The sequence below is a fragment of the Platalea leucorodia genome, assembly GCF_965183815.1.
Source record: "Platalea leucorodia genome assembly, chromosome: 19".
NCBI classification, from domain to species: Eukaryota; Metazoa; Chordata; class Aves; order Pelecaniformes; family Threskiornithidae; genus Platalea; species Platalea leucorodia.
In genome coordinates, this window is record NC_138841.1 from 6,671,515 (window position 1) to 6,689,738 (window position 18,224).

General features: G+C 54.2%; 1 protein-coding gene across 1 annotated transcript; it reads right to left on the bottom strand.

Moving 5' to 3' along the window:
- Window positions 1–2,449: 2,449 nt before the first annotated feature.
- Window positions 2,450–12,961, bottom strand: LAD1 (ladinin 1; the record flags this gene model as incomplete). The annotated part of the gene is made up of 11 exons (XM_082329936.1): window positions 12,892–12,961; window positions 12,648–12,746; window positions 9,350–9,490; window positions 7,401–7,908; window positions 6,833–6,976; window positions 6,052–6,101; window positions 5,104–5,176; window positions 4,572–4,703; window positions 4,085–4,174; window positions 2,824–2,901; window positions 2,450–2,455 (listed from the first exon to the last, which is right to left on the bottom strand). The coding sequence occupies exons 2-11, from the start codon at window positions 12,683–12,685 to the stop codon at window positions 2,450–2,452; spliced, it is 1,260 nt and encodes a 419-aa protein (XP_082186062.1). The 5' UTR covers window positions 12,686–12,746; window positions 12,892–12,961.
- Window positions 12,962–18,224: the final 5,263 nt, after the last annotated feature.

Below are 18,224 nucleotides of genomic sequence, written 5' to 3' on the forward strand. Positions count from 1 at the left end.
AAATCTTGTTTTGAAAGAATTAGGAGAACCCAGCAGAGTTATTACAGAGTAAAGAGGAAACATTGCACATATTGACTGAAAAAAAACATCTCCTATCGTTTGTTGTGGCTTAAATACTCCAGATATCCCTCCCGCTCCTTAAAATCCCCCTCTCCATTAGCTCAGGGCTGGCTGGTCACACCTCTGGGGGTGAGTTAATCCTCCACGATTCGCAGTCTCTGCTTTCCTCCAGGCTATCCAGACATGGAGCTCTCATTTCCCAGCATTTGCTCCAGCATGGGTCACATCGCTGCTCCCTTCCTGCTTGGCAGGGTCAGACCATGCACGGCAGCATCCCACCTCTAACCCACCCCACAGGCTGCCAGCGAGCCAGGGCCAGGCTGGCCTGACTCCCCCACGGGCATCGCATCCCTCTTGTCCCCTCCAGAAACACAGGGAACAGGGATCTATGAGATTCGCCCGGCACCAGGGCAGCCAAAATCCTTCTCGGGCACCTTGGCACACATCGGGGTGGTTCAAAAGGCACTGGGCAAGTTGCAAACACAACCCCCTGGAGAGGCTCCTGATGCTTTATCCATGGGAATGCCTTCATGGCAAAAATACATCCCGGTGCAAGCAGCTGGGGAGGACCATTAACCCTGAGCCAAACCCCTTCTAGGTCTTTAACAACAGCCCTTCCACCGAGCATCCTACACTGTGGGTGGGCACCCCACTGCCCCAGCCTTACCTCTGCCGCAGGGCACCAGTGAGATCCCAGGGAGCTGAGGAGAAGCCGGCGGCTGTCTGGGAAATGCTCTTTGGATGCAGGAGGCTTTAAGGGGGCTCCAGCGCCCACCCCGGGGCGGGCAGCGCCGCGAGGAATGTGCCCGGCGCCCAGCGAGGAATGCAACACTTGTGAGCTGCTATTTCGGCAGCCACGGTCCCGGCCCCCTCCACCGCTCCCCCTTCCCCCCCAGGAGCCCATATAAGCCCAAGCTATTGTGTAGCCTCAGAGATTTGCTATTTTAAACCCTCTGGACTGAGATACGCAAGTGCCCAAGGGGCTGACACAAGCCAGCCAGCTGTCACTTTCTAGGGCCGGGGACACTGATAAGGCAACGCTGCCATTAGCGGAGGACTGGACCCTCCACCACAGCCCCCGACCCGGGCTCGCTCAGACACTGCACCAGGTCCAAGAGGCTGTAATGAGAAGGGAAGAGTCTCGGGCTGCTTTTATTTGTCTCAGGTTTTTGCCTTTTTCCCTCTTGCCAGAAGAAGGCAAACAAACCGTTCCCAGTCCCAGCCCAGGAGCAGGTGACTGGGAGCGTCTTAGAAAGAGCAGCTTTTATTAGAAAAAAAAAAAGGCACAGAGAAAACCAAGTCCTTTCCAAAGCCCAACAAGCAAGATCAGATCCAGGGGCAGCAGTAGAGTCCCACACCGAATTTGGACACCGCAGTAGTTGCTCAAGGCACAGCCCTAGCCCGTTGAATGGCCCCAGCACAAGGATTTGAGCATCATTTTATGGGCTGCCCATGGCACCCTAAAGCCGGCCTCGAGAGAGCACCCCGCTTCCCTGCTGGGCGGGCTCAGCAGCCTGGGGAGAGCAGGACCAGGGGTCTGCATAGCCACGGGCAAAGGGCGAAGGGCGAAGGGCAAGAGGGAAATGGGGTTTGCAGAAGGGCCCGCACAGGGCACTCAGTTCCATGCAACCCCAAAAATAGGGCCGTGGCCAGCCCAACCTTGCTGTATCACTAAGTGACAGGGGTCGCTGCTTGCAGGGGGCAGGGGACGGTAAGGGCAGGGTGGAGAAGGCCAAGTCTCTGTCTTTGGCTCAGCTGCGTGCTGGAGGGAAGCACCAGGGCCATCAGGTCCACCCTTCCTCCATGAGGCATCTCCAAGCTACGCTGGCGCACGTGTGACATTGCAAACACCATTTGCCTTTGATTGGGTCCCTCCAGCAGTGACAGCCTGGGAGGGGGGCTGACATCTGCCTGCCCCACCTCACCCACACGAGCCAGGCAGCAGGGACGGACATGATCCATGGACATGCAGTGAAACTCCCTTGGCCAGGCAGCTTCTTGCTCCAGTGACATCATCCAGCTGCAAGGGAGACGTATGGGTTGATCCCCTTTGCAAGCGCAGTTATGGGGCACAGGCAGAAATTAGGAGCAAAACACCAAAATGTTGTGGGGAAACGAGGCAAGAATCTGCCTTCAGCATTTGCAAGGAGCCTCCAGGCCTGGGCGCTCCCAGACAGGCAGCGAGTGAGGACTGGGAGCGCAGGGATAATCTTCCAGTCTTCTTCCTTCCCATCCTCCAGGCAGAAGACCCCGGCGACCTGGGGTCCACACATGGCGCAGGGGGACTCTCGTGGCGGTGGGCTGCTGGACAGTTGGGTAGGGCTGGGCTTTGATCTTCAGAGCAAGACAGTTTTTCCCAGATCATCTGATATTATTACAACTGATATTATTACAACTGGAAAAGAAAGTGAGAAACACTGAGGCCGGCCTGAGGCTGCAAACCCCGCAAAGGCATCTACTTTAACCAGGACCATAGTTGTCCTATACAGGGAATGGGGCAGGCAGGCATCCCCTGAATCCCACCACATGCCGCTTCCCTTCCTCTCCCAGACCAGACCCCTTCTCACTCGTACAGATGCCTCCAGTTGTCCCCTCCTGCACACTCCCCCAAGTCAGAGGGTCCTGGATGTCCCACACGACCCCTCTCCCCCCCGTAGCGTGGTTGTCCCATGCCTGCCCTGTGGGAGATGCACCAGCGGGCAGGTCCCACCTCTGCCCCTAGCTCAGAGGACGCACCAGTTTTCAGAGCAGCTCCATGCCTACCTTGGTGTCTCCAGGGGTGTCTCCAGTCAGCTTTACCCAGACATCACGGTTTGGCAGGCTGTTTACTTTCCTGATGTCCTGCAAACAGGAGAGTCGTAAGTGGCACAGGGTTTTCCCCATGCATCATGTGCAGTGTTGCCTTGGTCTGACTTTAACCAAACCTTGAAGTATACATGACCCAGGTAAAACCAGCCGGCTTTGCAATTCTGCGCCTGGTAGACTCTCAAAACCAAGTGCAGCTCCAGCCCACAGAGACGGATGGCAGCAGGCGTTATTATAGGAAAAACTGATAAAGGAGCTGCAAGCTTTACCCAAGAGTGACCCCAGGAGCAAACCCTTTCCTGGCATACAGAGCCAGCACAGCCTCCCGGTACAGACAGGTTTGGGCAGTGCTAGTCTCTGCAGCTCAGCGCTGGGGGTGCCTGGGCTTGCCTGCCCGGGCTGCAGGGCTGGGCTGGAGCTGCCCCTCCTGGTCCTGTACCCAGGCGGCTGCAGAAGACTCTGCTACGAGTAGTGGCAAAACACCTTATTGCTGTAAACAGTGATACCTACCCAGGAGCTGCTGAACCTCTCCTTTCCAAGCACAGGAAACTACCCTGAGCAAAGGCTCTCCTGTCCGTCTCCCTTGCATCCATATCTCTGCAGCAGCCACAGTGGCAAAGCGATGAGCTCTAAGTCCCCTTAGCTGGGCACTTTGCCCCCACAGCTACAAGACGTCCTGCTTTGGGGGGCTGGGATACACACAGGGATGCAGATCGCTCCAGACCCCACACGCAGCAGGACCTCTCAGTGCACACACAGGTCTCCAAGCCCTGCAGAGCCCAGTGCCAAAGGACCGAGCATATGGCCATCTCCCAGTGGCTGCCAGCTCAGAGGTAGTCCTCCAGACACTGGCAAAGATGGGATCATGCTGGGGTGATCTCTCTCATGGTGGCAGGGTCGGGTCCCCCTGTATGTCTCGTGGGACATGCACCCAGCTGGTGCCTGCTTCCTCCTCACCCCACCGAGGGCTGGCAGCAGCTGCCTCGAGCACTTTGGGATCAAGATCAGGGCACAGCAACAAGTAGAGCCCCACATCTCGCCGTGGTGGCCCTGCAGCACCCAAACCTTTGACCCTGGCTAAGCTCCTCTCAAACCTTTTAATGGGATCAGCCAAGGATTCATCAACCCTTCAAGCCCCACCACCCCAGATGCAGGGACATGTCCTGCCAGGCTGCCTGGTCTCAGGGCTCTAGCCCAAGGTTTTGGCACAAGCCAGTACCTTGCTCTTTTCCTCCTTGGCAGGCTCCTGAGCTCGGCTGATCCACAGATTAATGCGGGATGTCACTGATCCTGGGACCTTCAGGTTGTCCTGTGGCACAAAGAGGGACACCAGGGTTACAACACCAGCTCTCCCACTGCACGAACGTAACCCAGGACAGTCCCCAAGGCACGGGGAGACTGAGCAAACCTGCAACAGGCAGAGACCAGCCTGCACCTTGGCTCCATCCCAGCTCCTCAAATACCAGCGCATCAGCACGAACCCACACACCACCAGAGCACAGTTTCGGTGGCAGTCGGTGCCCGAGCCCAGCCCTGCCCGGCACCACTCAACAAGCACCAAACTCCCACCAAACTGCATCCAGGCAGCGGCCTGCCAGGCAGTGCATTGGCATCCAAACAGGGGAAGATTTGTCCAAAGAGCTGGTGCCTGCCCTGGCACAGGACCCTGCTGGAAGGTCCTCGCTCGGGTCAGCTCCTGCCCTTACCTTCCTGACAGCGAGCGGCTCAGCCTTGCTGGGAACGCTTGCCTCGAAGAAGTTGCGCTTGCTGGCCACCCCGTCTGAGGACAGCAAGAGGCTCCTCTGAAGAGTCAGGGATGTTTTTGCCACCTCTGAGCGCTGGGAGGAGAGAGGGGCGTCAGCAGGGGCCATGCTGCAGCCCAAGTGGTAAAAAGCGAAGTCCTGCTTCTGGTTCGGGTCCCAAGCCCATTGGGGTCTGCTCCCTCCCTGCCCATCACCAGCTCATGGGCTTGCCCCGCTGCTCATCCCAGCGGGACCATGCAGCATCCCCATGCAGCATCCCCATGACTCTCTCCAAGGGATATCACCTCCCTGCTCCTAAAACCCTGAGGCTGGTCCCTTTTTCTGCCTGGGACAATCTTCTTCAACCCCATTAGCGGTGGGTGTTCGGTGCAGCTCAGTCCCTCTCTCCCTTCCCTGTTCAGCTCCAGGCCACCCCTCTCCCTCTTCCCACACATCCCTCCCATGCCAGCCCAGCTATGCCAAGGGTTTTTGGTACCTGCACGGCCGAGTTGTACTTTTCCAGCTTCTCCCCAATGGTGGTGCTGCTACCTGGGATCCTCAGACTCGCGCTGGTGAAGAGGGGAGAGAGTTGAACACAGCCCCATCAGGACCTCCTGGGACTTAGCCCATGGTCCTGGGGGACTCCCCTTGGCAGGAGAAGATCCTAACCGACACAGGCACTTCTCCTGCATCCATCTGCCAAGTGAACCAAGGCAGCTCATTCCCTGCTGGTGACCGAGATCTCGGTCTCTCCATCTTACTAGGGCCACACTGAACATTGAAAAATAGCTCTGAGCTCCTCACTTTACCCTGTCTTCACCACTGCCAGGTCTGAACTGCATCTTCACCAATATCAGTATGAGCTTGCCTATAGTATGCCCAGGTGCGAGCCCAGGTGCCCATAAAGCCCCACTCCTCTGCCCTGCAGTCAGAGGTGGGAGAGGGCATCCCATCGACTCCCTGCATTCAGACCTGAGCCCTCGGTTCCTCAAGAGGTTTTAAGCCACCTGTCCAAACCTTTCCATGGGGATGTGGAGGATCACTTGATCTGGCCACCAAAGCCAGATCAGGTTGCTCATGGACCTGTATAGTGGGTTTTGATATCTCTAAGGATGGGACCCTGTTGTGGTGCTGCACCACTCAACGCTTAACCACTCCTGTGCAGACACAAGCACCGATGAGAAACTGCATCAGCCAAGAGACAGCAGGGGCCAGCTGGGGGGATCTTGTACAGATGCGAGCTGTACGTTGGACATTGTCCTGTCCTCTGCTAAGCATCGCTGCCCGGTCAGCCAGACACCCCAGGGACCAATGTTCAGCAGACCTGTGCCAGGGCACTCACTAGCTGGTACCAGGTCCCATCACCTCCTCCTCCTCCCTTAGAAAACAAAGGATGACAATTCCTGCCCAGCAAGACGAAAGTAACATGAAGAGAGGTGCTGACCTCCTTGTGAGAGGGCTTTGGCTTTCTTCTTTCTGTTTTCTTGAGATCATCTGGAAGACACAAGGAGAGGACATACTGGAGCCATCTTTGGTTATCGAAGATAAACATGGGAGAAACTGTCTCAGACTCATCTCCCCCATTTTCAAGCAAGCTCCATTTTCACCCACACCAGCGCTTGTCTCATCTCTCTCCAGACTAAAGACATTTTGTAGTGTTAACAGTTTTATTCCAAATAAAGCACCATGAAAGTCAATTAAGCCTAGCCAGTCAGCCCGAAATCACTGCAGGGAGGATCTCAACAGCTCTTGGTTTTCCCAGCCTCTCCAAGCGCTTTATTCCAGAGATCTTTTTTGAGGGGCTAAAACTGAAGATATTCTCAGGGATGTAACAAGGGACAAGAAGGAGGACGGATTTTATTTTTGTCCTGTGCTCTTAGAGAAGACTAGAAATGCCGGAGGGTGCATAGTCATTCCTGTGACTCTTTGGGAAATCTGAGTACAATGAGCTCCCTGTTCTCTCATCACTTCCCACAAGTTTCCATGCCAGCACAAAGCATATGAACACGGGTATGTTCATCATCACAGGCCTTCGGACAGACATGAAGAAGGAAAATAGAGGAAAGACTGAAGCAGAATCACAATGCCCAGATCAAGGGTGGATTTTGACTGCACTTTTGGGAACAGGCTCTGCCAACATAACCTGGGGACCAAAACAACCCTTCCCTGTCACCATCTTCTGCTGCCTAAATGGGGGTCTTTCTCCCACTTGCTTTGGCTCTTACCCGAAAGGAGACAGTTCTTGGGCTGGTTCGTCTGATGGAGCTGCTGTAGGTGACCTGAGTTGAAGAAGTGTCTGACTTTTCTGCAGGTTCATCTTGGGTGGGAGACAGCTGTGTTACCTCCTTTGAGGGATTTCTGGATGGTTGCTGAGAAAAAAACCAGACATCTGATGCATCCCTGCAAAGTCTGCAGAGAAGGCTGAGGTGCAGGGAGCAGAGCAGCCAGGGTGGGAACCAGTCTGGAGGCAGGAGTCTGAGACTGAAATCCTCCACACCTTGGCTGTCTCACTTGGATGCGCAAAGCCCCAAACACCTCTTCAGTGAAACCATGATGGAAATCAGTAGGGGCTTGCCAGAGAAGGTGATCAGAATAGTACACGCAAGGGAGGGAAAGGAGGTGGTGGGACCCTGTCTAACACTTCATGGTTTGCAGCTCTCAGAAAAACCTTCCCCAAAAGCCCAGGGGTCCCATTTCCCTCCTGGTACTTTTGGGCTCTCCCTCTCTCTGTTGTCCTCCCAGCACCCAGGACTTCACACCCCAAGGATCGGTGCCTTGTCCATTCCTGCTCACCTGCTGGTCCAGAGATGAGGTCACCACCAAGGCTGTCTTCTCCTCCGTGCTGCGGCTTCCCTGCCTGGTCAGGATCTTCACTTCACGGATCCGGCAGCCCCCCAGCTCCGGCGATGCCCGCTGCTGTGGCTCCCCCACCTCCTTCCTCTGCTCCTCCCGAGGCGTCCCCAGACCTTGTCCCTCTTTATCCTGGAGACGTCCCCTCACCACTGTCTTCCTCTCCGAGGCTGGCTCCGGGTGCTGGTCTCTTGGTGGGTCCCCTCTACCCTTGGCCGCATCCTGACCCCGCTCTCCAGCCTGGATGCTCTCCTGCCCCACACACGGCTGCATCCCTGCCTCCACACACTTCGCTCCCATCCCTGGCTCCTGCTGCTCCTTCTCCTGCCTCAGCTTTTCAGAGACAGCCATCGCGGACCTTGTCCGTCTCTTTTCTTGCGTCTTCAGCACCTCCGAGAGCTTACGCTCTTCCTCATCCTCCGAGGACACTGATTTCACCAGAGATTGATGTCTAGAGACAGAGACAAAACAGGGGGCAAATCTCAGCACCCCAGGGCCAGAGGGCTGACTTTTATGCTGCAGGAGAGGTTAACCTAGGTGAAAGGCTCGGGAGGGGCATAAAAATCCCACCAATGTCTCTGGAGTCATCCCTGCAGACCAGGACTTGCAGCCACACTCATCCCCATCATCCCAGCTAGGCTCTCTGAGGACAAGTTTGGATTAAAAGTTTGTTGTTTTTTTTTTCCTTTTTGTGGCAGAGATTGAGCATTTCTGCAGCCTCATCCCAGGACATCAGCATCCACCAAGCCCTGCGCCAAGGAGCTGTGGGCTCAGAGCAGTGTGCTGGGTCTGCTGCTGGGTGAGATGTGCGTCCATGGCTCTTTGGTGGATCAGGAAAAAATACCACTATCTTTAAGTTTAAAGTGTTGGTTGTAAGACAGTCTGCTATGGCAGGGCTCAACCACAGTCCCAACACCTTCTGCAAAACAGTCATTTTCCCCTCCTTCCCACAGGCAAACATAGAATCATAGAATTGTTAAGGTTGGAAAAGACCCTTGCCATAGGCACCAGATTTGGGTAGAGGCAGATAGGACATTTGTCCAGGGCCACACAGACTCTATCTACATGGTCTCCAGGTCTTGGGAAGGATATGGGATAATACTTGCCCTCCTTCTGAATTCAATCACCACGTGAACCAGCCTGTGCTAGCACCAGGGAAGGGGGACGTGTCCTACCTAGCTTGTTCACATTAGCCATGTCCAACCCATATGCAACCCAGGCATCCTAACTCCATCACGTCTGCAGAGAGAAACACCTATAGAGCATGAGTCTCACTACGGACATAAGACATCTAAATATCGGATATTTCCAGGATCAATTTAGAGAGTGGGTCAGGTTGTGTAAGGGCAGTCTGATTTCAGGGCACCTCTGAATCCCAGCTCCCTGCAGCAAGGGGCTTTGGGAACACCACTGGAAAGCCCTTGGGTCACCTCCCCATTTCAGCACAGGTCATAAAACATCACTGCAAGGTTCATAGGAGCAGGAGGACAGCCAGTCAGGTGCTGCATGCTCAGCGCACCTTCCCTGCAGAGATGGGTGCCTGTCTGTTCTTATCTGCTCAAGATGCCACTAGGGCATGGCCAGCACCCACCTGAGCTCAACCTCGGCACTGCCCCTCACCCTGGCGCACCAGCTCCCTGTGCCATGGGACATGTTTAGGCCCATGATTGAACCCACCAGAGATATACCCCTCCTCTTCTACTCCTCCTGTGAAGCCCATCCTGCCTAAGGGCCCGTTGGACCCCTGCTCTTCCCACAGCTCAGCCCACTCTCATCCAGAAGAGACTCCCACCAACGGCAGTAGTTTTGGCTCAGGGTTGAGAAAAACAAGGCAGCCAGCTGCAAGCCGTCAGTGTCATGAGTAAGACTGATGCTAGCAGGACCTCACGCACCTGCTGGAAGCGGGACTGGTGTCTTTCACAGGGCTAGGAAGTTCTTCATCCGTCGATGTGGAGGACAGCAGGCTCCGGTGCCTTCGCCGGCGCTCTCTTTGCTGCTCTTCTTCATCCTCAAGGGTCCTCTGCCTGGCCAGGCTGTTTGCAATGAAACATAACGTCATAGTGAGGCTGTGCCCTGCACAGGGAGCTTGCAGCCCTGGTGCCAGACAAGAAAGGAGACCAAAATGCCCTCGGGCAAGGGATGAGGGGCTGGCAGAGGTTGCCTTCCCCAGCTGCTGCATGGGGCTGGAGCAGAGGACACCAACGGGAGCCAGGTGTTGCAAAGCACCCTCGCTCCACCCAGCTGATACAGGCGTTTCCCAACACAAGCACTTGGCTTTACAACTCCCAATTTCTTCTGTTGGAGGGAGCACTCATTTAAAAGGAATCCCTATATTAAGCAAACCTTCCCGGGCAAGGATATTTAACCTGTAAGTCAGCAAGACCAGGACCCTAGAGTCACCACATAGATCTCAACCACATAAACTGGAAGGGTAACCGCTAGTGGCAGAAGATTTTAGCCCCAGCACGAGTTGTGGCAATGGCATTTTAATTTTTATTGAGCAAAAAGCCTCAGAGGCCGAAGGTACTGCTGACAAGCTCTGCCTGGAAACAGGGACAGGAGGAGCTCCTCTTACTCCCTGCGTGTGGCTGGGCCTGGGAATTGTTTGTGATCACAGATTGTACCAGAAAGACAAGGTTTGTAATCATCTTTAAAGAGTCATCTTCAAAGACTTTATATTGCACAAGCCAAGTAAATATTTTTTTGGATAAAACGCCAACCTGAATAAAAACTCATTGGGACAACACCAGCTTTCCTTTCTTCTCTGTGCAAAACCTGCCCGGCCTCTACGCCGGTGCATGAACCGTGTTGGAAAATATTTTTACTGGCTGGATTGAGCTTTTCACAACAGTGTTCATCTGCCTACAGCACTAGTCCTCAATCAGCTGCAAACACACGCAGGGGTCCCGGTGGAGCTCCCCGCACCCCCAACAGCCCGACGGGGCAGAGCCCTCCCTGCACAGGGTCCGTCCCCTCTCAGTGTCCCAGCTCTGGAGCTGGCACTCCAGTTTCATCCAGACTCAGGGTTTACTTTGAATTTGACTTTTAAGAATGTGAAAGTCAGAGCAGGTCAGGGCCTGTGGTATCGCTAACATCATTGCGGACACGGTGACTCGCAGCGTGGTTTACGAGTTACTGTGTAATGAAAGCTGGGTCATAAATTAAACCACATTACCCCCCGCAAATATTCGCAGCTTCTGTTCTTCCTGGTGGAGGGAGGCGGGGGAGCGCGAGAGGGGCAGCAGAGCAGAACGGAGAGCAAAAGGGGGACAGGTCCTGGCTGAGAGCTCAGCACCTGGTGGGGGACAGGTCAACGTGTGCTGCCCTTTCCTCCTGCTGCCTCCATCCCCATCGCCCCCTGCTCCCCCCAGCAGCCTTCACACCTCAGCAGCAATCGGACCCACTGCTGGGGGGCTCCAGGGTGGTCCCTGATGCCATGCTTGGTATCGGGAGAGACAGGGATGGAGAAGGCTGGGACCTGCCCCAGGGAGCCATGAGCATCCCCAGCCAGCTCTCACCCCCCCGGGGGACACCTCCCCATTCAGCTCCTTGCGGCTGTACTCGCCTCCGTGGGCCTGACCATGTCAATATTTGTACACAGCTTAGCTGCACTGGGAAGGCAGCACGGCTTTATTTGCACAGCACGGCGTGATCTCCTGGTGAGACGTGCTGCAGCAATCACTGCACACACGCATTCCCACCCGGCAAAGTTAGCACGTGGGGACGTATGCATGCAGGTGCCTCTGCTAAGTGCTCTTGTCCCTCAAGCAGTGACAGCATGGAGTGCTAACGCCAGTTTAAAGCCACATGAGGGCCAGTTGCTGCTTTGTTTTTGCATGCACAGGCTCCTTCGAAATGAAAATGAGATTTTCCTGCCTTGAATTTGCTCCGCTCCTGCAGAGGCAGTGCGTAACCTAGCATTATCAACATGCAGTTTCTCGTTATTTGTAATTAAGTAATCCACCCATTAGGCTATGGATTTGCTTTGCCACTCTTCCCCTCCTCTTTTCAAAGAGGGATTTGTTTTTCACCATCTTACCTTTTTTAACCTCAAAGAGATGAATAAGAAAAGATTGGCGAGTCTCCCCCCCCTTGTCGTCTCCTGCCCTGTTAATCATTAGTGCTGAGATATCTGACATTTATGCTGTTTCAGTGAATGCTGTCTCATCTAATGAGAGAGAAGAAACTGCCTTCCTGGGTTGTGAAACAACCTGGGTGCAGGACCCCACCGGGCTTGCATTCGGGCAGGTCCATGGGGCAGAGGAGGTGGATCTGGATGGGGCTGGGATGCCCTCTGGATCCATCCCGGCCGTCATGGAGGCAGGGTGTGAGCTGCCAGCCTCCGAGCAACAGGGTCTCTCCTCATTCCCATTTCTGGGCTGGCCATGGTGGGTGTCTTACCCAGAGTTCTGGGATTTGCAGTTAAGTCTCGGAGCCATCACATCCACTCAAACTAGGATTTCTGCTTCATTTTGTGGGAGAGCACAGCTGCATTTGAGTCACCGTCACCCCATCTGCATAGCCAAGGCCAGCGGTGCTTGCCCCGAGGTCTGCGGGAGGTCAGGAGCGATCCCCGCATCACCCAGGCTTTGTCTGAGCCCCTGACTCACCCCGTGATGCCCAGGAGCCTCCCCTGCCCCGGCTCCCATCGGACACCTTTTAGGAAAGACCGAGCGGAGCGGCCAGTGCCGCGGGGCTGTGGGGAACATTCAGCAGCTGCTGATGAATCAGGGCTTGCTCAGCGCTGGATGGGCTGAGGCTGCAACCTCTGCACAGCGGAGCCGGGACACACACCCAGGGGTTGTACGGATACGGGGCGAGTGAAAAAAACCCCACAGCCGGCTCTGGAGCAAGACTGGAGGTGCAGCCCAACCAGCCAGACCCTACCCCAAAGAAAGACGAACTAGACCAAAAATATATCCAACACGGGGCAAGGATGCATTTCCAGAGCCATTTTCCTATGCAGCACTCATCTTCCCCAGGCAGCAGAAAGAAATCTGCCTCTGATCTTGCCCACCCATGAGAAACTCCAGCAGTGCCAAGCACTCGCTGGGGCTGGCACCACCTCTGCAAGTGACACTCCCCACGGCCGCTGTCCCCTCTTCCCATCCTCCCCAACACCCCTTGGCCGAGGCTCACCCCCTCCTTCCCGCCGGTGGAAAGGGTTAAGCATTAAACCACAGCACCTACCTGGAGAGATCAGACCAGTTCCTTCTGCTAAAAGACATTCCTGCTTTCCGTGAGTTTCAGAGAGCCCCCAAAACTTGTGCAGGCATCAAGGCCAAGGTGCTGACGGACCCACGGAGATCTGCACTGCCCGGAGACTCTGCTCCCGGAGGAGGGAGGAACTCCCTGCAAGGTTATTTCCCTGTGCACCTTTACCCTGCCTGCAACCCGTTTACCACCACGCTGCATCACATGGTTTCTTATCTACCTTGACAGAGGCAAGGCTGTAATTTGTCTACTAGCGGCGCCGTGCAAAAGACGCCCTGCCCAGGAGTGCCACGCAAAAGCAAATCACTCCTTGCTGCCTGCTGTGCCAGGGTTCGAGCAGAGACCCACGCTCGGGGCTCAATCCATCCAGGTCTCCCAGGGTTTCAGAGACAACTCCCTGCAGAGAACCTGTTTTACCAGCCGCTCTCCACCAGTCAACAACTCCTCCAGCACTGGTGGAGGAGGTGAATTACCTTGGGCTGAGTGGGAGGAGGCTGGCTCCCAGGGATCCAAAACAGTCATTAAAACACCTCCGTCTGGGTGCAGTCCAGCCCTTTCCAAAGAGCATGGGAGGGTGCCCTGCTCCTTTCATCCTTTTCTGGACATCTTGGATTGAGCCGTCACGGCCTCCCCGTCGTTATGAGCTTTGCTGCAGTAGCGAGCACTCACGAAGTCTCAGAGGAAGTGGCTGAAGCATGGGGGTGTCCAATTTTTCAGTGCTGAAGCCCTGTGCCAGAGGGGAGCTGTGTGCCCAGGCTCATCCCATGCCCGGACCCAGTCCATCAAACCGCTTGTCCCCCCGGGCTGGTCCCGAGAGCCCACCCCTATGCTCACACAGGGCGACGCTCTCCTTCAAAGGGCAGGTGCGAAGGCAAGGGGGGACGGTCTTATCGGGGTGACGGGGGCACCCAGACACAGCAGAGCTGGGTCCAAGCCTGGTTTTTACCTAGGGCCAGCCCCAGTGCCCAGTGTGGCCAGGACCCCAGTGCTCCTACTGCTGGGGCAGCTGGGCAGCTATCACAGTGGATGCCTGCAGAAAAATTCATCCAGGACCCCTTGAGTACAAATTTGGTCTCTGACCCTGGTGAGGTCCATCTCTCCGCCAGCCCAAGGGACTGGTTATAAGGCTGGGCTTGCCACGCATGCCTGCAGACCACAGGGGTGTGCCCGGGACCTGAGCAACCAAAGGAACTATTTTAATCAAAGGTTCCTGATTAAAATCCCATTTCTAAAAGATAGCCCTGTCAAATGAGCCATCCACTCCAAGCAGGGCTTGTTCTCTGTTTTTCTTTCTTCTTGCAGCAACCAGTTGCCTTTCAAGTGTTTTCATACACACAGAAAATTGAGTTGTCGCATAAGGAAAAAAAAAATTACTTAAATAACCTTGCAAGCGTCCTGCTAATTGCTGATGAACTATATATAGCAGTTCAGCATCAGCAAGATACTATAAAGCAATAAACCTTTCTGATTAATGCACAGTGAGTACTTTACTTGCAAAACTCATTGCCAAAGGATATCACTGAAGCACAGGACTTAACAGGATCTTAAAAAGGATTAGACTGAACATAGTGAAAGAACAGCCCCAGCTAGGATGTACACGGCAAAGGAATATAAAACCTCACAGTTTGTGATTCCTCTTATTATTAAGATGAAGAAATTCTAGACAGGCACTTAAGCAGAAGACAAGCCTCAATGACACTCGCCCCTCACTCTCCCCCAGTCTTTATTTTCGGCTCAGAGACCTTTCGAGCTGAACATGGTTTCCTTTTTATTTAAGACCCCTCCGTGGTTTTCTCCTCCATGGATTTGCCCAATTTCCCTCAAACCCAGGAAAACTGTTAATATAAAAACCACCCTTCAGCAAGGAGATCCCCAGGTCTATTCCCCACTGCTGGAAAAGCTTCCTCCTCTCCTTTAATTCGGATGAGGTCCTGCTGAGCTGTTTGGCAGCACAGAGCATTGTTCTGTCATGGTTTGAGATTTTTTGCTGCCACGGAGCATTTAGCTCATGTTTTCCCTGATGTTCCTCATGTTTTTTCATGTTCACCGTAATCCCAAGCTACCACTCCCAAGCAGGTAACGGCCAGCTCAGAGCCCGTCATCTTATATATGAAGTCATGCTGGATTTTTCCCTCTGTGTGTCACTTTATACTTTACATTCCCTGCCATTTTATCTCCATACCCCAAGTCCTGCATGATCCTTCTGAACGTGTGCATCATCAGTCTTCATCTCTGCTATGCCAAATATGCTAGAATTATCAGGAGAGTTTGTTATCTCACCATAGTTTCCTATCTGCTAATTGATTGTTTACCTCTATTTGGACTTTCCCTCTTAGCCGTGGCTGACGTAAAGGTCTTCACTTCTGGAAATCCAGGAAAACTCTTATCTAGCAGGTTGCCCTTATCTACAAGCTCATTGATGCCTTCAGCAAACGCCAGTCGCTTTGTGAGACCGGACTTCGCTTTACAAAAGCTATTTTGGCCACCCTGAGCTCATCACTGAAGCCCAGACCAAACTGGAGGTCCGCAAAGCTGAAGGTGATGAAATTAGGCACGGGCATGAGTCCGTGTGGGGAGGGGATGCTCAGGGGAACGAGTCTGACTTTCATCCAGATCCACTCTATGCACCAGGCTGCCGTATCTGCTGTCCCAGATCTACAACAAGGAGAGGACAGCTACGTGCTCTTGGCCGAGGGAGCTGTGACAGGGGACTCTGCTGCGTGCAGGTAAGGCTCTGGTGTAAAACCACCCTTCTCTCTGGGTACCCGCTTTGCCCAGGGGTGGCTTTCCAGCTGCTTCGCAGGAGGGCTCTGCCAGCAGACCTGCATCTGCCTGAGCCGCTCAGGGAGGCCAGATCTTCATCTGATGCAGATCAGCAGAAGACACCCATTTATACCCACTAAGGAGCTAGACCAGTATCAGCAGAGGGTTTTTTTTTTTTTTCCCTTGGGAACAGTGTCCTGTGTCTCATCCCGATGCAGAGCCTGTTTCTTTGGCTACAGGGCAGTGGAGAGCTTCCAGTTTCCACAACTGTGCTGTAATTAGGGCATTCCTCAACCTCACCCCAGGGCCCAGCGGTGAACCCTCCACCTCCACCTCCACCCTTTTTGTCCGTGCCGGTCCCCCAGCATCGGCCACGGCTCGGCTCCTCCCTTGGCTCCACAGGCTCATCCCTGCTGTGCTGCCGGTGGTGGAGCAGAGTCAGCAGCATCATCTGCCCAGGCTTCCCCACTGGGCTGGGGCATGGGGCTCGATGGCCAGGAAAAGGGATTTTTCACCCTTGCTCAGCTGCCATCCCACCACTGCAGCAGTGCAACAGCTCACAAAGGTCCCACCAGCAAATGCTTTAAAAAGCTCCGCTCCCCTGTGCACACGGAGGTCTCCCTGCATCCCTGTGCTCGTGCTCTGCAGGCACTGGGGTGCTCCAGGGCTGTCCTTCCCCAGCTACAGTCCCTTCAGCTTTTGGAAAGACGTGTGCAATGTGCTAGAAGCTGATAGTACAGAGGTACCTCTGCTGTGCGAAGAAAGCCAGAAAGTGTCTGAGATTGGTGTGCATTTGCTCAGAAACTGAACAAAACCTGACCACAGAGTTTTCTGTTTTCTATAGGAAAGGAATAACCATTGTCCAAACTGCCTTGCAGCTAGCTAGCAGAGGGCTTTTATCATTTATAATTTAACTTTTTTAAAAAAAAGAAATAGTTTAGACAAATCTTGGTTCAGAAATGCCACCCTGGTGCCCCACAGATGCTATAATGTCCTTCAGGTTCCCATTCTCCTCTGCAGATTGGCCTCCTCATTAGATGCCACCTCCTGTGATGCCCCAGGTCTAACGATGAAGAACCATGGACATTCCCCAAAAGTGGTGTCAATGGAAGCTTTTGAGGTCATGGATAGGATAAGTGTGACTCATTGCCAGCAGCTGTATGGCAGACTGCATCCCTCGTAGGACATTAAATTAGTTGCAATTAATGAGAAATCCCCTCTGATGTGAGCAGTGAGAGGGCTCAGGCCACAGCGAACGAAGATGGACAAGATGGACGTACCCCGCTCACACCAAGTGCTGTACCCCAACCCAACCCTGTTCCTCCCTGGGGTTGCAGGACATGAGCCTGGAGGGCTGCAGGAGGGGAAAATGGGGGTGAAGAAACCCATTTCTTCCCATTTTATACTGCAGGGGGGACACAGGACCCACAGCGATGACCCCCAGGGTGATGGGTGGTTATGCTATAACCCTGCCGATGTGGCGCAGTTGCCCCCAGGCCGCCTCCTGCGCAGCTGCAGCCGCGGGGTTTGATCCTGCACCTGCAGCACTGCGGAGGCCACGGGGACCCACGGGGGGGAAATGTTTAACCTTTACACCAGGGACTGCAGCCTGGTGCTAACCCCCGCGCAGGGCAGGGTGCTGCAGGCGTCTTCAGAGGCTGTGGGATAAACCCTTACCCTTCCCACCCTGGGGTTGCCCATTGCCACTAATCCTCCTCCCCTTCCTCCCTTTGCAGGTCCAGCCACCCACTGAGCTGCAAATATGCTACGGCAATATTTGGGCACAGTTCATATGTCTCCAGGCATGACCAATTAGCAAGGAGGTTGCAGAGCATCCTAGGAAAGGAAGGGACCATTTTACAGCCAACTAGGAGGGATATTTTTGAAAGGCCACAGCAGGCCAAGCCCTTTGCATCTCCCTCATTGCATTTTTGCCAGCAAAAGCTTTCCAGTAGAAAATCATTGGGTTGATTAATATTTTTTTTCTACTGTCCAATTTAATTTGCAATTTCTGCAATTTCAAGCTTCCAACGCTTTGCTTTGCCTTGCTTTGCTTTGTTTTGCTTTGGGGGCTCTTCGCCTCAATGGAGCAACCTGGAGGACAGTAGGGACAGGGCTCTGCTCGGTTCAAGGAGACAGGACTGACTCATGCAGTTCTTCTGGAAATAAATACAATAAGAAATTGAGATTATTGTCACCTAGGAGGGAAGCAACAGTGGGACTGCAGAGCTGGCCTGGTGCAAGGGAAGCCAGGCGCATCCTGGGATGAAAGGCCCAACCTGCCCCTTTCACCAAGGGGAGATCTGAGCTCCCAGCTGGCCCAGAGCCACAGAACCAGCTCCAGAGCAAAGGCGGAGGAGAAGACATGGCTCCCAATCCCCCGATCCAACCAGGAGAGCCTTGCGCTCAGAGCAGACAGCTGCATTTTCCCCTCAAGATTCAATCCCTGTAAAGCGATGGGGTTTTTCCATGTTTCTAATAAAACTGAAATCCATAAAACTTTGTTTTCGCATGACCGATTCATGTGGTTTTCCACCAGAGAAGGATGAAAGCAGGACACGGTGACTGCGGAGCATCGCGCTTTGAAAAAGTAGGGCAACTTGCAGAGCGAAGTTTTAGGGTTGGGATTTTCTTTCCCCCCCTCAGTCTAAAACACAAGGCAGCCATGCAAAGTCATCTCTGGCCTACAATGAGCGCATGTGGGCTCTGGGACCTTGCTGGGTACACCCCGGCTGGCTGCAGAGATGTGCTGGCGAGCCCTCAGGTTTTGCTCTGCAGCAATTTTGGGTG